General features: G+C 43.6%; 1 protein-coding gene across 1 annotated transcript; it reads right to left on the bottom strand.

The window, feature by feature from the left end:
- Positions 1 to 9,151: 9,151 nt before the first annotated feature.
- LOC120687537 (serine--tRNA ligase-like) lies at positions 9,152 to 15,207 on the bottom strand. The gene is made up of 11 exons (XM_039969550.1): positions 14,924 to 15,207; positions 14,779 to 14,849; positions 14,527 to 14,610; positions 14,176 to 14,268; positions 13,925 to 14,092; positions 13,553 to 13,658; positions 10,918 to 11,111; positions 10,269 to 10,372; positions 9,791 to 10,187; positions 9,449 to 9,687; positions 9,152 to 9,363 (listed from the first exon to the last, which is right to left on the bottom strand). The coding sequence occupies exons 1-9, from the start codon at positions 15,069 to 15,071 to the stop codon at positions 9,983 to 9,985; spliced, it is 1,173 nt and encodes a 390-aa protein (XP_039825484.1). The 5' UTR covers positions 15,072 to 15,207; the 3' UTR covers positions 9,152 to 9,363; positions 9,449 to 9,687; positions 9,791 to 9,982.
- Positions 15,208 to 21,381: the final 6,174 nt, after the last annotated feature.

Genomic DNA, 21,381 nt, shown 5'->3' with positions numbered 1-21,381 from the left:
GGTCGGTGGAGTACGAGTACACAAGCTGAAGCTCCAAAGTTCGAAGTCCGAACAACATCTCGCGAACGAATGCAGTGGCATATCCGTTTCAGTTTTTTCTTTGACGAAAAGTAGGGTTTTTTTTTTGGTAGTTGTGGGCGTGGGAGAGTTGATGGGAAACCGTTCGCCATGTCCATGTGCCTGCCAGCCCAGAGCGCAGGCCCACAATTTACGGGCCCGTAGTACTGCAGTGAACCTATTATTAACTTTTGGAATTCTTTAAATTTTCACAATCTCTACCTACGATTCACGGCTAATTTCCCGGCCTCTCATTTGGCCACGTTAGTACACGAAATCCCAGCCGTCCATCCGGCAACGAACGGCCATGGCAGCGGGAGGAGGCACGGCCCCGGACGCCGGCCATCGAAGGGGGAGGGGCCGCGCGCTGCCACCCGCCGCCCCAACGACCTCGCGCGGCCGAGGCTCCCCCGCTACCGGCTCCTCACGGCGGCTGGCGAAGGACCGCGCACCTGCGCAGCCGGCCCCCATAGAAGCTCCGCCCGAAGTTTCGGCAGCACGTCGATCCCCTCCCTCCAGTCACTTCCCCGCCCGATTCAAGGCCCAGGGGAGCCCAGCCGCGCCTCCCTCGACCTCCCGATCACCTTTCCCGGCCAGAATCGACCTCGCATGATCCGTCCACCATTGGAGCCCGTGGAAGCTTCGGCCTCACCGTCGACAGGCAACTCCCCCATCCGATTCGGACCATGGTGAGCAGCACAGCACTCCACTCCAGCTTCTCCACCCCCTCGCCCCCCTTCCATGCCTCGCACGCATGCGGTGGCGCTGTGCCGCCGCGGCCGCTGTGGCCCGGCCGAGCTGCACGCTGCTGGCCGTCTGTGGCAATCCAGCAGCCGTGCAGGCCCCACTCGGGTTCCCCTCATCGCGTTCGTCCCTCCCGTGCCAACCCCATAGCCGGAATCGAGCTCCCTGAGTGCCTCGCTTGCTCCAATTCGCGACCAGGGACCCCTCGTAATAATAGGGCCAAATCCAGGGGCCTAACTGCACAACCATAGACTCATAAGAGTAGTGCCGCGTAGGATCTTTTTGAAAAACTAGCTGAAACTTTGAAAATGCATAGTAAATTGTAGAAAAATGCTAAAAATACAAAATCAGTTTTGTTAGCTGCATATTTTTATACTCTATATGATAGAACCATGAAATGTGTTATTTGATAAAATTATCTGTGCAGTTTTAATTATACTAGATAAATGCTTTTGTAGCTTGTTAAATACATAAATGGAGTTAGGAGCATGCTAAAATTATAAAACCAGTTGGGTTAGCTTTGTTTTGACATGCAGTACCTATAAAAAATATTAAACCTGCGATGTAGTCAATGTTTCTTTGATGTATTAATTTAATCATGAATAATGCTTGTTTAAGCTTGTTTATTTAATCTCTGCAGTTCCGGAAGTCCAAAAATTATGAAATTAGTGTAGTAGCCCCATATTTGCATGTGTACTTCACTGCAAAATTCCTAGGCCCATAAGTTGTATGCATGTTTGTAGATCTTTAATTGTTCAACTTGTCTTACTAAGGCCAAAATAAATAATTTCTGGTATCAATAAATGTTGGAGGAATTTTGTTACATGCTTTATCAATATTTTATCATGTTGGTAAAATTTGGTTACCGGTTTATGCCCGACATTATGATTTTGCTTTTATTTAGTTGCTAGCCATAGTATATACTATATAGCCTTCCTGTTACAAGTGTTGCTAGATAACTTTTTTCTGCAGGTCTCTTTTTAATAACTCATGGTGATCTTGTATAAGTTAGGTTACTTCTTTTAAGATCAGAATGTGAGTTACTTTCATATCGCTTGCTGTTACCTGGACAGCGTCCTCAGGAATTGCAGCTGAATACCACTTGCGGAACTAATTTAGCAACTAATGTACACAGACATCTAGATAAATCCGATATTATTTTTCTGCTACCTAAAGCTTACTGCAGTCCCAGCAATTAAACTTTTATCCATATCCTCCAATTAAAATATGCAGACTGGATACCCATAGCCTCTGTATCTTATCTTACATTCCAACCATGGATCAATATTGATAGTATCAAACACTTTCAACTGAATTTGCCACAATCAGTTAATTTTCCATGGAAAATGTGTAGAGTTCAGTAATCACATAGCTCTGTAATTGCTTCCAACTGAAGTTTCATCTCTTTTCTCTGGTGAATTCATCACCTTTGTTGCGCCGACCTTGCCGCCACTCAACGAGATGCCGCGGCCAATGCCCTTCTTCCGACCAATCCATCTGACCCTCTCCCTCGCTGTGGACCCCTTGTCGACAGGCTACGCCTTGCACCTCAACGCCAATCACCGCCTCATCCCGAGTTGATACCGCACATAACTAGCAAAAGGTCCACCACCTGCCTTTTCTTCTCCTGATGCCACCCCCTCCCTGTTAGCCTCTTACTCCTCACACCAAGTGCACCTTTTTCCTTGCCGACGACATAACCAGCAGAGCAGGAGCAGGCGAGGATCACATCTAAGGCATGTTGCCCTTTCTTTCCCCAACACCAACAGCTCATGCACTTTCCTTAGATCCATTGTTCTGCCCGATTTTCCCCAAGAACCGCATCAACCATCCTCCATCATCTGATCGTTGATTATTCTTCTTCGTTCGTGGTGCCTTTGGGCCCTATGGGTGCGGGAGTCACTTCGGGAGTATGCTATTACAATTTCACACATCCTAGAGATATGCCATTATCTACCCTTTCGATGTGTTTATGAAAAAAATTGGACCAAAATGCCCTCATCTCCAACTTCCTGCATCGATTCCTGTCGCGAATAGCAATTGTAAGGATCGATGGACCAAGAGGTGGGGTGAATTGGGCCTTTTTTAAATTTCTAAAACAAAATAAAGCAACCTTAACCTATGCAATACTAATAAGACTCAATTCACCAACCGGCTAACTAAGCAACCTACACAAGCTATAAAGGAAACAACAAGATATAAATCTAAGCAAGGTAGAGCTAAGTTATGATATCTAGGGTCAACCACATGAATAAATTGCATGAAAGTAAGTGCTTGAATGTAAAGAGTTGGCAAGAGACGACCGGATTTTTTTCCGTGGTGTTGATGTGTTGGCACACACCCCTAATCCACGTTATGACACTCACTAAGAGTCTTGTCACCTCCCAAGTCACCAAGACGAGGGTGCTCACTAAGAGTCTCCGTTCACCATCCCGGCGTGGTGGAGCTCAAGCCACGTACAATCTTCTTCGGGCTCCCACAATCAACTTGGCAAGCTCCGCAAGAAGCACCTCAATCACCAAGATCGCCTAGATGATGCCAATCACCAAGAGTAACAAGCTAGGGCCTTCACTTGAGCTAGAACCGATCACCAAGAACGGATGCACACAAGCTTCTCTCTACTCAAGTCCTTAGCCTTACTTCTTGGATGATTGAATGATCAAATGAGTGGAATGTGAAGCTCAAGGTGGCTCTCAACAAAAGAATGAGTGTATCAGTGTTGCCTGGTGTCAAGAGTCTATAAAATGACCCATTGGAGGGGTATATATAGGCAGCTCACGTGGATAGAGCTGTTGGAGAAAAGCTGCCAGAAAAGTACACAACGCCGGTTAATCCGACGGCCCTCCAAAAGTCAACGTCGGTTTAATCGATGAATGTAAACTGTCCTTTTGAAAAACTAGCCGTTACTGCTCTGTCAATTTAACCGACGTATCATCGGTTTAACCGGTGAATGTAGCTGTCCCATGATTAACTGAAAAACCAACTCTCTGGACAACTACACCGACGTTAGCTCAAATCAATCGTCGGTTTAACCGGTGAGTATAAGCTCAGAAACCCCTGGAAAACCAACGTTCTGGACAACTGCACCGACGTTAATTTCAAATATCGTCGGTTTAACCGGTGTACTCAGTGTCCATGCTTCAGTGATAGCGTTTAACCGATGTATAGAAACTTGAAGGCGTCCGTTAAGCCGGTGATAAGACTTTTTCCTGATTTTGTCTGTTTTGATTTGAGTCTTGAATGAAATCCATCTTTGCTTGAGATGAGTTGAGTAGCACTTGTTTGAGCTCCCAAGAATCTGAGTGACCAATGTGTGCATCCATTTTTTGATTGACCATGTCCATGCTCAAGTTACTTGGCCTTAACCCCTCTTAATAGTGCGACCTCTACAAAACTATAAAACCTATACTAACCTAAGTGTCTTTCTCAACCTTGCGACACTTAGGACTAGAAAGATCCTTAGTCTTGTTATATACTTGAGTTGAATATCGAGATCACCTTTTTGAATAATGAAATTTAGGGGCCTCTTTAACATATGATCCAATGAGCGATAAGATTTCATTAAGCTGCACAAACTCATTAGTCACAATAATGGTTGTCATTAATCACCGAAACATACCTTGAGGGCCTAGATGCTTTCAGCAATGTGTATCTCCGAAATGTGGTAACTGGAATGGTATAGCTCCAATTAACCTTAGATAAAAACACTAGCAAGAAATATTTCAGTTTCAGAGTCAGAAGTTTGGAGTGGCCACAGTAGATGCACAATATGTGATCGATGATATGTGTATAAGAGAGTTGATGTTATTGTCTTACCGATTCTGCTCCCCTCATGTGGCCATATCCTTTGCAATATGCAGTGTTCTTATCGATTGATTGTATCCTACTGCAGTGTATGTGCCTGTATCAGGTTGATTATGGTCAACAAGTGCATGCAAGCCTAATAATGTACTATACTGCTACATTAAAACCCAGCTTGCGTGCCACCTAATGATACAGGCAAAACAGCAGGTGTTCTGCATTGCCTTACTGAAATCATGACCAAGAAGATTACTGATGATCCCCAGTTATTTCATTGTTCAAGGTAGATTTCTCATAAAAGTAGCAATTCTCCAGTTCACAGTACAGGTAATTCCTTGATCTTTTATCCTGAAACAAGCTTTTAATATGTGAGTCAACTGCTGTTGTATGTGCACATTTATATTTATATGACTGATCTCACGCATCATGCTGATGAGTCACTTAGCTAGGAAATCAATGGATCATCTAAATATTAAAATAGATTTTGTATGTGTGGAAACATATAAAAGAAAATGATGTAGTTTAAGGCGTTATAATAGCTTTACTAAACTATTCAGTTATGCGGGCTACGTCCTTTATGGTTACTTCAACATATAGCAGCACAATCTAAACTTTTGATTTATGGTACAGAATTGATAGTAATAAGATTTATCATTTTATTGAACTCTGTAAATCTTAATTTCTGATATCTGCCAGTTTGTATGACTTAACTATACTGGAGCCACACTAGAGTAAGTTGTCATATAAATGTTACAGTTATTTTACATTCAATATTATTCTAAACTGAAAGGTTAATAAAATATTACATCCAGTGCAAATTGTGGCAAAAGAAAATCCTACCTTTTCCTTTACCACTGCTGTTTATTTCCTACTACAGAAACCATACATCAGATTACTAATGGCCTGCCGGTAATTGAATAGCTCCTGCAAAGGTACGATGTGCTCCACTTTAAGAATGGAATAAAATATTCTATAGGAGTTATGACAAGGGTGACGATCTAGAAGATTATTGCTGAAACTATGTCTAATAAAATTTTCTTTTGGAGACACTCTATCCGCATATTGCTCTTTGCGGCGCTTTGTTTTTAAAGAAAACTTTGCATGGGCACTCACCTGTTCATTGTTTTGTTTCAGGTCTTCCAGATGGTGCCATAATACATCTGTCTGTGCTCTGAATAAATTTCTAAGTGAAGGATCATAGATTCATAGAAGATCGTTGGACTTCCAGTTACGTGTTCTACCAGCAAGATATTGTCAGACCAACTACCTACTAGGTGCTGGAATTTTAAATGTATTTTGTGTCACTTGATTATAGTCAATCAAAGCTTAAGGCGATTTACCATCTTCCATTCTATGTGGAAATTGTACGTAAAATGCAAAAACTGGTCATATGGAAATTGTACAAGAAATGGAAGCAGCCTAAAAAATACAGGGGGCATTTCCAAACTGCCAAACACGGGATCAAGAGCTGGCTCACTCCGACGGCGGCGCGGCAAAGCCGCGCGCTTGCTTTCTAGTTACAATTCGGAAATTGGAAGAGCGCGCGACAACGGCGACCCGCGGCCTCTTTGCCCTGCGTCCTACACGTGTGTGAGACCAGTACGACCCATAACTTGTTACGATGTGGGCGACGTGGGCTGATGCCAGACACGAGAGGAGCAGGCTTTTGGATTGTGCAAATTCGAAATAAAAACGACTGTGCTAGTGCTTTGACGTTTTATTTTTTATTTTTTCTCTTCCTTTTATTTTTTATTTTACTGTTTCTTTTATTTTCATTTTATTGATGATTTAAGAGTTTTTTTTGTCACACTTTCAGTTTAATAAGTTATCATTTTCATGTGTTTGGAAGTTATAATTTTCAGATTTTGCCATTCAACGATATCTTGTCATTTTCTCAAAATATAACTTGCTACGTACTTCGAAATTAAACTTGCCACACACAAGATCATGCAACTTCTAGTGTTCTTTTAGTTTTCGTTTAATGAGTTTTGAGTTTCCTTTTTTCACTATCCCTTTCAGTTTAATAGTTCCATTTTTCAGCTTCCGTGTTCCATAAGCTCGTATTTGTGATCTTGTTTGTTTCATAAGCTTGTAAACAGGGTTCTGCTGAGTACCAGCTGCATACAGGGAAGAAAGAATCCAAAAGAAGCAAGTTCTGCAACAAAGTGCGGAACCCGCGTATACCGGACACGTCCGGTATTTGGCCCCCTGAGCAAAACTTGTTTGTTTGTTGTGCTAATCTTTGTGGTGTAGGTTTTAGCTTCTAGATTTATTTTATATACGTTGTTTACACTGCTTTCTTACTCGTGAGGGGTTTAATTCTCTTATTAGGTGGAAACTCCAACTCTAATCGTTTTCGCATTTTGAAGGGTTGAATTTTAGAAACGCCTATTCACCGCCTAGACTCTAAGCGGCATCCTCGGTATTTTCAGCGGTGTCCCCTTCCTCCATGGCCACCTCGCGGCACCGGGGTGACCAGTCGCGTCGCCCTAGCGTCAGCGCGGCAAGATGCACGGGTAAGGCGACCCTAGAGGCGGTGTTGCGAGATCCCTAAGCACAGTTACCCTTGGCGGATGTGGAGGGCCAATCTAGGCTTCGACTACGCCATCGTGCAGGCACCGCTTGGCCTCGACGTCTCTGGCCCCGAGGTCGCCGCCATTGTTGCCATCACCACCACGAAAAGAATAATTAAACAAAACACCACACGACCTCCACCGCCGCCTCCTGGTTCTTGGAGACCAGTGGCCTCCACCGGCTCGTCGACGATGGCCAGATCTGGAGGTTGGAGTCACAACTTCACCTTCTTCTCCCCCGGCTCAGGGCGAAGGCGGCCACGACTGGGCTAGAGGTAGACGGTGCACTGAGGTCTTATCGCGTCGTGGCGGCAACTGTGGGCTCTAGCTCGCCGAGGCATGCGTGGACGTAGTGCTAAGGACAACATCTAGGGCCAAGGTAACATCATCCCGCTGAGGCGGGGCCCCCACTCCAGCGGTCGGGCGGGACGGAAGTCTCCTTCGGGGTCGGCCAAGGTGGGGACCCCACTCCAGGGATCGGGCGGGATGGAAGTCTCCTTCGGGGTTCAGCTGAGGCGGGGCCCCCTATCCTAGTTTGTTTTCATGAGCATCTCCAAGATAAAGCCATAGTGTTAGCACGAGCATTATACTAGTAACATTTAGTGAGCCTTCTGCTATGTTACTAAGCTTATGTTGTATAAACCCAATCACTGAACACAAAAACAAGACAAGAAAAAGAGGCTACGGCATGCCGTAACCCGCGCTCAGCCTATGCGGGTTACAAATGGATGACAAAGAAATGATGAAGAGGAACACACCAATCACAGAGGACACGTGATTTAACATGGAAAGCCCTCTCAAGACGGGGGAAAACCACGGGCGCCAACTAGCAAATCTTCATTGTATCGAGTGTGGTTACAATTGCCGGGAATTTACAATAATTTTCTTATCCTGAATGGCAGTTTACAAGAGGTATATATATAAGTGAAACCCTAATGTGCTATACGATTTATACCGCAGGGGGCTTGCCCCCTGCACCCCCCAGGCGTCCCCGCTTCGCTCTGTTCGAAAGTCGCCTTTATATGTGTACAACTAAATTTGGATCACAACTCAACATGGGCGAGCGTCCAGTAAAATTACAAACCAAAATAGTGGACTCATAAATATCTTCCGTTTGAACTAATATCCCTATTTCTTCATTTCTTTAATAGGTGCAATTATTATAGCTCCACAATAAGAATTCACTTAATAAAGAACCACAATTTTGATTTATGTTTTGATATTCAAAACAGCTTTTAGAGGTGCTTCAAAACAGCTTTTGCAATCGAAGCACGACCGCTACGATAAAGAATAAAAAGTATATGCCCAGCTAGTTTCAAAATTGTTGTAACCACTTTTAGTTGACCTAAATCAATTTGCAGGCGAAGCCACCGCTACGATAAAGAACAAAAAATATATGCCCAGCCAGTTTCAAAATGGTTGTAACCACTTTTAGTTGACTTAGATCAAATTTTCCCCTCAAAACTGCATCGTTTAACAAAATACGAATTATATATTATATGAATAAATAAAAAACATGAAATCTGATGTTAAATTATGTCCATAATTAGGACAACTAGAAATACATCCATTTTGAAACGGAACGACGAATCCATAGTCAATAATCAAACATTACTTGTGACAAGGGCCCATGTATCCAGTGTGTAAAGGCATACATACAATTATGGGGGAAATAAAATTCAAACGCAGAACATCTCAAAATTAGACCTGATCATCCACTGGATCAAGTTCGGGTCGAGTCACTTTGGGTTTCGGGTTAAATAATGTTCACCCACACCCAACCCATGACATAGTCGGGTCTGATCGGATTCGGATTGGGTCGGTCCACATTTTTGTTTGTAATTTTCGGATTGGGTCGGGCTATTTTAGTTTCAGGTCAAATATTCCAGCCCATAACCAACCCATCACTTGATCGGGTCAGGTTGATCGGGTTTTTTTCGGATGAGTTGGGTCGGGTTTGTCAGGCGGCTCAGATCGACGCAGAAGCACACCCAACAGTCGGTAGTAGATATACTGTAGAATACATAAGGATTCAGCTCAATCTCAGGTAGCATACTTTTCTTCCTAATAATGGTCAGATGTGTTAGTATCGTATCCATCCATTTTCCTCATCAAGCTAAATCGGCTTTACATGCCCATGAGCCACCGGTGAAGATCGTTGCCTGAAAACATGCTATATTTCAGGCACCTGAAATACAGAAATTCACAATGGTAAGATTAATAATTAACGTTTTCTTACAAAAACCAAAAGTAAAGGCAGAGGCAAACAACACCTTTGATCCAGAGGCAGACGCCACCTTTGATCCAGACTTTAATTTATCAGCAGCTTGTTTGCCATCCATAGGTTGCTTGAAAGGAACTCAATTCCTCCCATGTATGCTCGTAGCACTTTTGGCACTTCAACACCCCCCTCCTTTTGGCAGTTCTCCAGAATACAGCAGAGCGTCCTCTCAGTGGCAGTCAAAGTGGAGTTCAGCATATGAACAAATTTATTATTTGACTGCTCATCAAGCTACAAGCATCAATTGGGAGAATGTTAGTAACTGGTCAGGCAATTTGAACTACACTGGTGATAAGCAAAGGAAAAAAAGCAAGGAGTAATGAGATGAAACCACCTTCTGGCCATAGGCGATCCCAAGCCTTCTTGCTTGATAGTCTGTACAATTTGAACAGGACACAAGTTCTCTGTAGGTGTTTGATGCCGGGAACCAAGCTTCTAAATCGTACTTTTTAGAAGCAGCATCATTAAGAGCACCAGATACTATAGAAACAACCTGGTATGCCAGACCAATCTGCAAGACAGATGTTCACAAAGCAATTATGCCCACCTCCTTGTAGAAATCTTCTGAATTTTTAATCATCTCTTCAAACATTTCCCAGGAATCGTTGCCATTTGGGCTTGTAATACAGAATTGCTCGATCTTTTCAAACTGGTGCACTCTGAAGATGCCAGCTGTGTCCCGTCCATGTGAACCAGCTTCTTTTCGGAAGCAGGTGGAGTAACCAGCATATCTGAATGAGGAAAAAAACTATTTTCCATCAATGTAATGGTGGACATAAATTGAGGACATACTAACTTGAGGGGTGACCCACCTAATTGGCAATTCATCTGGATGAATTCGATTGCCTAGATGATAAGCACACATCGGTTGTTCAGATGTGGCTATAAGATACTTTTCTTCCCCATCACCTGTTACCTGGAAAGTTCTTCTCATGGTCATTTACTTTGTAATAGCATATATTCTTTTTCTCACAGAACACAATTAAAATATGAATCGCATTCCAGATAGTCATGAGAAGTGTTCATTTTCATACTGATAGTTATCTATCTTTTTTTTTTTTGGAACTACAGCCAACCTAAGTAATGATGTTGCAAAATATTGGAAACCAACCAGTACCGAAATTAGATCAAATTTTCCATCACCAATTTAGATTTTGAACACACATAAATTCTGTTGAACAACAAAAAAGGTCCCATTCCACTGTTGGCTGGGCTGCAGCAGGCAGGCAGCTAAAAATTAGAATTTGAAGACACAAGTTCTGTTGAACAGCAAAAAAAGGTCCCATTCAACAGTGCTGGCTGGGTGTAGTTGCAGACTGCTGCAGCCAAAGCGCATCAGCAGCTGCAAAAAACACATTCTAACAGGAACATGGCTTTACCACTGAAACAGAAGTGAAAACACAAATCATGAAACTAGACAGACATGATATATGAAAGTGAGGAATGGATCAGCAGCCTTACTTTGTATAGCTCCTCATCGAATTGGGCTAATTGGGCACATTTACTCATTGTTTCCTTTCTCATGAAAAAGGGAGTGTGCAGTAGATTAAAGCCACGATTTTGCAGGAAAGCTAGGCCAAAATTAATCAATGCCTGGTTCAGGAGGACACCATAACCCTTCAAAAAGTAACCCCTTCCACCGGCCACATCAACACCTGCAAAAGTTGTGAACTTACTTAACAGATTCGGCTATGTCAGAAACAAATGAAGTTGCCCTCTTCATACATGCATATTCAGTAGTGTCCATGACTATGCATTACATTAAAAAGGCAAACTTGATATTGGAATCAGAGCACTACTTCAAATTTCGAGTCGAAAACAAAAACAAGATTTGTCACTGCCCGTTTATGATGCCGGCAGTGACAAAGGAAACTCAAATCTCCAGCCTTCATTTTGGAATTACAAACCATAAAGACAACATTATCCTAGGGATCCTTTGGTTAGTGGCACCAAATAACAGTACAAGGATCATGTTCTGATCATCAGCATGTGCATCTATGGTTGGAACAACTGGTGATATGCTTTTGGTGCAATGCGAATTGAATGCATTATCACATCTTTTCTGTGATTGTACTTTTCTTCCATGGTACCAGAGGGGGCCGCTTAGATAGCAAGAACATCAGTAGTAGTTTTTCTTTCTTTTGAAGATCAAGAACAGCTGTCAGTGCACAATTATGCATTCAACATATTGTGATTTTATATGGTAGTGACAAGGATTGAATGATTGACAAAAAAACAGATAAAATTGTATTAGCCATGATGTGTTAGCCGGCCGAATTTCAATTGTGACAAGTGATTTCAAAATCCTCAACGTGAATCACGGAGTTAAACTCCGTATGCTAAAAATTAACATCAACGACAGGAAACAAAAAGAACTGGTGCCACAGTTACAATAATACAAAATTTACTCTGTAACGAAAGCATTTCACAATTATTCGACTTGATTGACAGATTTCATAAAAAAATTAGTTCAGATTGTGAATACGGAAGAGATAAATAGAGGTTCTCTCCTGATATTTTTCAGGAACTCCATGTGCTAGTGGAAAATTGACCATGCACAAATAAAACTTGACCGTTTGCCCCAATCCAATTGGCTTCCTAGTTTCCATGAGTGTGCAGCAAACCAAAAAATAGCATGTACTTTACAGATGACTAGAATATATGGTGCAGTTAAGAGTAAAAGGCCAATCAGCAATCTGGAACGAATTAGTTGAGACATGAAAAAGCATAAGTAAATAAAAACACAAATAGAGTGATTTGGAGAGGAATCAAATGATGTGAGAACAGCTATGCTTAACTAAGGTATAGCTTATACATTAAGCAAGCTAAATTTCTGAAAATTGAAAGCATCATGACATGGCCTTTTTCTTCAACATATACTTAATTAGTGAATCAACAAACAGTGCCACTGGCAGATAAATCACCTAACACAATGCACAATTACATAATAAAATATTTAAACAGGAGAAATCAAGTACCAAGAACAAGAAACTATTAGTTCTACTTCTCTGTTCCAAATTATAGGTCGTTTTGACTTAGCTACACACCTAGTTATAAGCCAAAACAACCCATAATTTGGGATTAGCTACACACCTAGATATAAGCCAAAACAACCCATAATTTGGGATGGAGGGAGTATATGTTAATCACTATGTCCATGTGGTCTAGTCTTGGCACAGAACACATTATGAATATTTGCAACCAATAACTATGATTCAGCTTTAACAGCAAAACTTCCCTGGTTTTAATTAACAAACTTATCCTATAGTACAAAGCATTTGATCCTAAGTGGGGTTAAAGAGCCTGATTATAAGAGGATCGGTTCAGTTGAGATTTAAGTTAGTACAAAGCATTTGATCCTAAGTGGGGTTAAAAAGCCTGATTACAAGAGGATCGGTTCAGTTTGAGATTTCAGTTACCACAGCCACTGGCAGTAGTAACTATTGCATGACTCCCTGGTAAAAATAAAAGTAATATAGGAGATAGGAAACAGAGCTAACTTGATAGAAACCGTTCTGTGCCAAGATAAAAAAAAATATAAGTGCAACAAATGCTCAACTGAATTGTTTAAAAATGTCATCAATGAACAGAAAGTTCCAGTCATGCAATCGTTTTTTTTTTTAAGGCATCAAATTATATTGAAAATGTTGATTGCAACTCAATAGCCCTAAGAGATAACAAAGGTGACAAGTGTACTAAAAAATTGGTGGAATCATCCTAAATCCTAAATCACAAAACACTGAAAGAACATTTCCCTAACATAACATTGGCAGCCAAAATCTATTCGTGTTCTTAAGCAAGACATGAAAATAAATTCTTGACATGTATAATGACATATGGAAAGCCTCAGTAAATAAACAGAAGCCCCAGAACAAAACTAAATATTCTTCTATACCAGTATGAGTTGATGAGTGGTTCCACATTCTAAGACACAAATAAACATTGCAACACAAGGGCAATACCATCACATGCAGCCACACTAGAAAGGCGGCTAAGAATAAATCAAGATAATGAGAACAGCAGAAAACAATTTAGAATAAACAAAGTTGAAAGCTAGAAAGAACTTGAGGAACAGAGGGAAGTTGTGAGCATGTACCTTCCTCAAAAGCCACAATGTCAAGCTTCCTGCAAAGATCCACATGATTCTTCAAGTTTCTCTCCATTCTCCTTCCTCCCCATGTCCTTAAAACAACATTATTTTCCTGTAACAAGTAACTTAATAAATCCAACCAGCTATTGATATCAGCTAAGCAGAATGAATTTCTAGTAACCAGCTAGGAGGAACATCTCTGAATTTCTAGGATCGAATCATGAAAGACAGGCCCCACAAGCCAAGCTACCAGGGATGGCAGTGAAGCAAAAAGTTTTATGACTCCGAGTTTCACTTTTTAAATTAATAATAATACATTGTTTCTCTTGCTAGAACTAGATTGACCTATTTATCTAGACCTCCAGAATTATAGCGCACCTCATTGTCACTGATGGGCACAGATTCATGCACAATATTGCCAATAGCCATAAGCTTGGTGTCAAGCATGATCTTGATGCGCCGCACCTCAGCTTCTGTGGCAGCCAACCTCTCCTTTATCTGATTGGTGGATTCCATGTGCTCCTTAACTTTTAGTTCGTTATTTCTCTGCACATGAACAAAGAAACCATCATGGCAAACCCAAGGACAACAGAAGTTACACAAGAAACTAGACTAGACATGAGTATAACCATCATGCTGCAATACTCCTCAATGGATTCGTTTAGTTCATTCAACCTAATGGACAGCTTAATTTGCTCCTCATGGACACCTTCTAGCTTGCTCTGCACAGCAACACAAACATCACAACAAACCCCAAGACACGCAATAAAAGAAACAAATTTGCTAGGTAAAAGTCACGTTAGCTCTCACAAAGCCTGAGATGAGTTGACTGAGAGGGGTGAGAGCAGAGATTAATCTGAATTGTTGGACTATCAAAGTTCCAGAATAGGTTGCAGGATTTGAAAATTTTGTCACAATGGAAATAAACATGCATAAAGAAAAATCATGATGAGGACAACCAGATCAGATTTCCATCTTACCTCAGCATTGGCAGCCAACTTTTCCTCGATGTCTTTCTGTAATTCCTTGTTCGCATTGAGTTTCTGTTCAACCTGACGCATGACCTGCAGAGAAACAAAAGCACATCACAAAGCCAAACTGGGACAGATAGGCACAGCACAGCACAGGAAAGTAAGACCCAGCACCTCAATAACAAGTAACAGGTAGCAAAATTGGAAGATTTTAGTCGATTGATCTATATATAAATCTTCGGGAGACACTAGTGGACGTACCATCTTCAGCTTGCCCGTATTTCGGCTGGTGGCGTTGATCTCCTTTCGGATATTATCCAGATCGAACTGCCCTGTAGCGACGAGAATGCTGGAAGTCAGATAGATGTACACCGAAGATCTGGAAGGGCCAACGAAGAGAACTTACTACTGCGCCACAGCTCGTCTAGGTTGATGACCTCGTCGACAATATCTACGGAAGCAAAGCGACTGCGTTGCGATTCGCGGACGGCGTCCGGATCGCCGTCCTCTTTCTTACCGCAACGGCCGGTGCGGAAGAGGTTGATATCAAGCATTGTCGTGTGATGCGGTGAGCAGCGCGGACGGACGGCTTTCGGTTGGCAAAGTACAACGAGCGGCGGCGCAGAAGGGGAGCGGCGGAGGAGGCCGAGGAAGGCGGAGGCGGCGGGGGAAACAGCGAAGGGCGGTGGCGGCGGCGGCGGAGGGGACGGAAGGGGGCGGCGGCGGCGGCGGAGACGGAGGTGCGGGGGTCTGTGCGACGCGATCACGCGACGCCTCCCACCCGCGCACGGAAGGGTTAAGGGACTTCTGTGAGGCTCCGGAGGATGCCGAAATCGGACGAGTAGATGGGCCGAATCACGGCGGCCCAGCACGGGAAGCTACCAATGGGGGATTATTAACTTTTGGAATTCCTTAACTTTTCACAATTACAATTCGGAAATTGGCAGAGCGCGACAGCGGCGAGGCGACCCGCGGCCTCTTTGCCCTGCATCCTACGCGTGCGTGAGACCAAGGCTTTTCTTAGCGTGAGGATGCCCGTTAATGATGCCCATCACCTTAGAGCTTTTCTTACATATTGTTCACTGGAAACTTAGAATTTTTCTAAGTCTCGGATAATCGCTGACAAACCCAAGTGACGCTCCGCGTTTTATTAATCTGTTGTGCTAATGACCTTAATCCCTAAATAGCAGTTGGAGTGACCCGAGATGAAGATCTTTTATTTTGGAACCGTGATCCATTTCTTGTCCGTTTGCGCTGCACCGTTCGCACGAGAGAAACGACGCCCCTGCTCGCTTCCCCCGCGCTGGGCCACCTTCGCTCGTCGTCCGAGCAGTTTCGAGGCCCAACTTGGTTTTGCGGTTATCCCAAAAGGCCCAGCTACATTTGGACAAATACGAGATCCAAGGAATTTCTGCAAACACTAGGGATGATCTATTTGACTGATACAAAAGAGTGGGTTCCAAAGAACTAAACATGTAGGGCATGTTTGGATCAAAGGAATACAAAATAGAGGAATGGAAGGAAACAAAGGAATGAAATGCAAAGGTTATGGCAAAACAGAGGAATGATAAAACATAGGAAAAGAATAGAATAAAGTGTTTGGAATGAAGGAAACTATAACACAAGAGTTATGAACCATTGGAATTGCTAAAACACATTAAATACTTAGTGATTTCTTAAGCAGACTGTTGGTATGACATGCGGTAACTTATTTTTATTGTTAATCTGATAAACAATAATTTATTTTATTGTAAATCTGGTAAACAGGGACTTACAAATATAAGAAATTAAGACAACGCTCACCTTCTATAGGAAGCGCTAATGATTACTAGTAATCGCCTAATCGTCTCTCATGCAGTGCTAATGTTCGCTTGCCTGTGGCTGGAGCTAATTTGTTATATGAGAATAATACTGCTTACTGGCTGGTTGCTGTTGCTGATTTGGTATTAGAGAAAAACATTGTTAGCTGGTTGGCTGACAAATCGAGCGAACAGAGTGAATGGAGCAGCTGCCTCGGGCTTCAGCGAAGGGAGAGAAAACAAGAGGTGGGAGTGGATTTTCTGGTTCCTGTGAAATCGAATGGTGGCTACAGTATTCCGGAGAAAAGGGATGACTCTGTTCCTTCGTCCCAAACGCTCAGTTCACTTTCCTTTCCTGCATTTTGATTTCCTCTATTTTTCCTGTGAAAATACTTCAAACCAAACAGGGCTGTAGTTACTGCAATTTTAACAGTGGTAGTTAGTGGCGGAGCTAGAAATGAACCGCAGGGGGACCATTTTTCCCAGACTAAGAACCGAGGAGGAAGAAGCCTGTTGAAGCGCATCTAGGTCCGTAGATGTATATGGTAAGTTTCGGTGATTAATGACAACCGTATGCGACTAACGTGTGTTTTGAAGGAAAAATCAATTACCGTTTATGTCTCATATGAAATGTGAAAGGAGACCCCCTCAATTCAAACGATCATGCGTGCCAAGGACTCGGTTTTAAAGATTAAGGACCTTTCTAGTGTCGAGTGTCATAAGGAGATGAATGACACTTGATTTAGTTAAGGTTTTATAGTTTTTAGTTCTTGACCGTACTATTAAGAGGGGTTCTCGAGTCAGTAGCTTGATCCAAATCGAGTTGGCCTTAGAAATCTCGCACACTTGCTCAAACTCAGCTCAAGACAGCTCAAAGAATTCAAGAAAACACTTGCAAGAACGAAAACTCGAAGAAAGAATCAACTCCAAGTCAATTCAGCAGAAAAACAACAAACACAGCCTCACCGGTAAAACCGACGCCTGGGCGTCTGTGCAACCGAAGGACATCGGATGCATCGATGCCTTGGCTTCGCCTAATGCTGCCGTGTAGATGGAAATCAAGGTTGAAATCTCTACTGCGCCGGTTGGACCGATGCTTAAAGAATATGCGTCGGCTTATTCACCATACTATCATCCAGAGAGCATGTTTTAGGGATGAAAATTTTGCTTAAACACCGGTTTAACCGACGCCTTCAAGATAAGCATCGGTGCATGCACTGTACTATTGACCAGACGATGTTTTGCTGAAATCAAAATACTCTTTAGCACCGGCTTAACTGATGCCCCATCAGTGCAAGCATCGGTGCAATGACGCAAGCCTGTCAACAGTGTCAGAACTCCAATGGCTACTATTTATACTCAATGTGACCGGTTGAACCGATGCCTACCCGTCGGTTCAACCGATGGTCTTGACTTTTGTGAAGTGGATTTCCAACGGCTATGGGGGCTTCTCCACCCTATATAAGTTGCCTACTATTTATGATGCCTTTAACACATTGAATACATGAGGCCACCTTAGAGAAGATAAGAGAGTGCTTTGAGCCATGAGATGAAGATCTAGAGCTAGAAATTAATCCAAACTTGAAGAAAACATCCATTTCTTGAGTAGCAAGTGTGCTTGAGCTTAGGGCTATCTTAATGAGGGTCAAGTGAAGCCTAGAGAGCTTGTTACTCTTGGTGTTTGACGGCACCTAGACGGTCTTGGTGATCAGAAGGTTCTTGGTGAGCTCTTAGAGTTTGTGGAAGCCCCAAGAAGTGAAGATTGTACATGGTGTGAAGCTCGCCATTACGGAGATGGAGAAAGAGCATTCTTAGTGGAGACTTGCTTCTTCGTGGGGCAAGAGAGCGATACCCTTAGTGGGTGCTCCAACGTGAACTAGGGGGAGCGTCAACTCATCGATACCATGGGAAAAAATCCGGTTGTCTCGTGTCCCTCGCATTTACAATTCTAGCATTTCATATTACTTGTGCTAGTTGTTGCTCAACCTTGCTTGCTACTTGACTAGATCATTCACTTGCTAGTATGTTCTTTTGACTAGGTTGATTATTTGTTAGTGTGATGATGCTGTTAGTGTGTTTACCAACCTAGGTTGATGATGCTAGTGTGCTCTAGTTGATAGGTTCAACCTTTGTAGATTGGGCAACACTAGTATTAGGATAAGGACTTGGTAGAAATTTGAAAAAGTCTCAATTCAATCCTCCCTTCTTGGGCCTTGATACTTTCACCTATCCTTGGTAGAGGGTGCTAGGGATTGGACGAACCACAAATTGATTCATCTCACGGCCGAGCTATGGAGGCCGTCGAGCAGCAGACGATGGAGACCGCAGACAGGGGGCGGGGGCGGCAGGGCCGATGAGGCCACGAGGCGCGAGCGGCGATGCGGCCGTCACTCCGACGCTGCGTGCTGTTTGCAACTTCCGGCGTGACTGCCAGCCTAGGTGATTGGGTGCACACAGTAGCGGAGGCAGCGGTGGGAGGCCTCCTAGACCCCCACAAACAATGGAGCTCTCCCTCGAGCCCCCTCCATTTTTGAGGAGAAAGAAGAAGGGAAAAGGGGAGAAAGAAGAATAGAAGAAGTAATAAGCCCCCCTTAATCCATTCCTGGATCCGCTACTGGTGCACACGAGTTGGAATGCACATTCTTTTGATGTGTTCTAGATTATTTCCTCTTGCTTTTAATATATAATAAAAGGAAATGGAAGGAACGATTAGTAATAATCTGAGAAATTTAAGCCCTGATGAAGTAGGCTGAGATTTGAGAGATATACTCACAATGATTAATGTTAATTATCCTTTGATAGACCAAGTGGCGAATCCAGAGTACGAGATGACTGATGGCGGGCGGTGCATGAGTGATGAGAAGAGAGGTAGTATGTGTTAGCCAAGAATGGATTTGCTGACCTCCCGGTCATTCACGACTGATCTAAGATATCGCCGGACGTGATTTCAACACTGGACTGCAATTATTCATCCTTGAATACATCGTCCGGCGCTCTCTCTCACCTCTCGCATGGCACCCCCGGCCAGCCGCCCTCCATCTCTCCAGCCATCTTGTACTCCCTCCAGCCGTGAAATGTTGACAGTCATAATAAACTACTCCCTCCATACTTTCATTGTTGTAATTAGGATAGCTTTTTTGATGCAATTTGAACTAAAAAAGTCGTCCTAACAAGAACAATTAGAGAATGGAACGAGTAACTTATAACTAAAGAATGCTGTCGATTTTATATACAAAGGAAGTAGTTTTTTATGACCTTGTTGGGAGTTGCTGGGCTTTACTCAGTGGCGGAGCCACCAATATGGGAACTATAGCGGCCGCCATAGATCACGCTGGCGCAAAGACCCTTCCCCTCAGCCCCGCGCCTGAGCCTTCAATTTTTCTTCCACTGGCAGCGTATAGCTCTATTCTTTTTTTTTATTCTGACTTCTATTTGCTGTGCCTTTTGCGTGAGGTAGAAAAAGATGTATACAGGTGAACCGTTGTGGTCCTGCTGCTGTTGGGCTGGACTTGCATACTCTTGTCTTTGGGCTGTACACGTGACGTGATGTCAGGAAGGGAAAAGCTCATGAGAGAGACGGACGAACGTGGGCCGTACACGAATATATACGCATCGATTTCTTTCCTTTGCGCCGCTGCGACGGACGACGCCCTAAATGGCGGCACCTCCCTCTGGAGAATAGGATGTTGGGGGCACCAGCACCACATGTAGAACACCTCCCTCGCCGCCCCACCGCGCCGCCGCCCACCGCCGGGCCAACCGCCGCCCCCGAACCCTCATATAAGCTCGCCGGAGATGGAGGAAACCTCCCCGGAACCCCAACCCTTTCCCTACCCGCGGCCGGCGACAGCCCCCAAACCCTAACGCCGTCCCGTCCGCCGCCGCCAGAACCCCGAAAGCCGCCCGGCCCGCCCGCCACCGCCCGTCTGTCGTCCTCGAGCTCACCGCCCGCACTAATCCTCTTGCCAGCGGTGCGGCGCACCGCCCGCCTGTAGGGTCGAGATGGCGGACTAGAGGGGGGTGAATAGTCCTTTCTAAAACTAATTGCGCCGGCTAACCGAAACTTATGCGGAATTGAAACTATTCGCTTAGCCAAGACTTCACCCCTCTAACTATGACTCTAAGGCACCTCCAAAAAGATCCTACACAAAGCAAATGGAGTGACAAGCTAGTAAGAGCTCTCCTAACAATTCTAATGCCAAGTCACACAAGCCTAAGCACTAGTACTTCACAAATCGGGGGAGCTCCTACACAATTCTAATGAGCAAAAGCACAAAACCAAACATAAGCTCACTAGATGCTCAAGGACAAGGATACACAATCCAAATCTAAGACCTCAACTTGCTTAGCTACACAATCTAAGCACGAGCAACTAATTAAGCTACACAAGCTAACTAGTTACACTAGGATCTCTACTTCTAGCTACACAAGCAAGAAGATGATTAGCAAGCTACACAAGCTAACTAATCACTAGAGAGCAACTACACAAGCACAAGATATAGATGAATGTAAATACAAGGCTTATGATTGGGAGAATGCAAACCACCGAGAAGAGTAGACAAAATTGACACGGTGATTTTTATCCCGATGTTCACTTAGTTGCCACCAAGCTAATCCCCGTTGAGACAAGCTCCAAGGTTGCCGCCAATTCTCTTGCTAGTGGTGACTCTCAAGTCACACTCTCCCACGTGGAGTGCTCACACCGAGCTCTAGCACATGATTCGGCCGGACCACTTATTGCTCTTCATGTCTCGCTCAACTAGAGTTGCTCTTCGCGGCTCCCGCGGGGTGAGCACAATACCCCTCACAATCTCTTCTCCGGAGCATCGCACAATCTTCTTGCGGGCTTCAACAGAGCCTCTTGCCACCAAGCCATCTAGGATGTGGCAACCTCCAAGAGTAACAAGCACACCGGCTTGCAACACGATCACCTAGTGCCACTCGATGCAATCTCTCAAAGCATTCGCACTAGAATCGCTCTCTCACTCGATCGGATGATTACTATCAAGTTAGAATGAGTAGAGGGCTCTCAAGCACTCTCACACATGGACACCAAGTCCCCAAG

This window comes from Panicum virgatum, chromosome 9N, assembly GCF_016808335.1.
Source record: "Panicum virgatum strain AP13 chromosome 9N, P.virgatum_v5, whole genome shotgun sequence".
In the NCBI taxonomy this organism is placed as follows: Eukaryota; Viridiplantae; Streptophyta; class Magnoliopsida; order Poales; family Poaceae; genus Panicum; species Panicum virgatum.
Note: the sequence above shows the minus strand (reverse complement) of the source record. Positions and strands in the feature narration are given on the sequence as shown.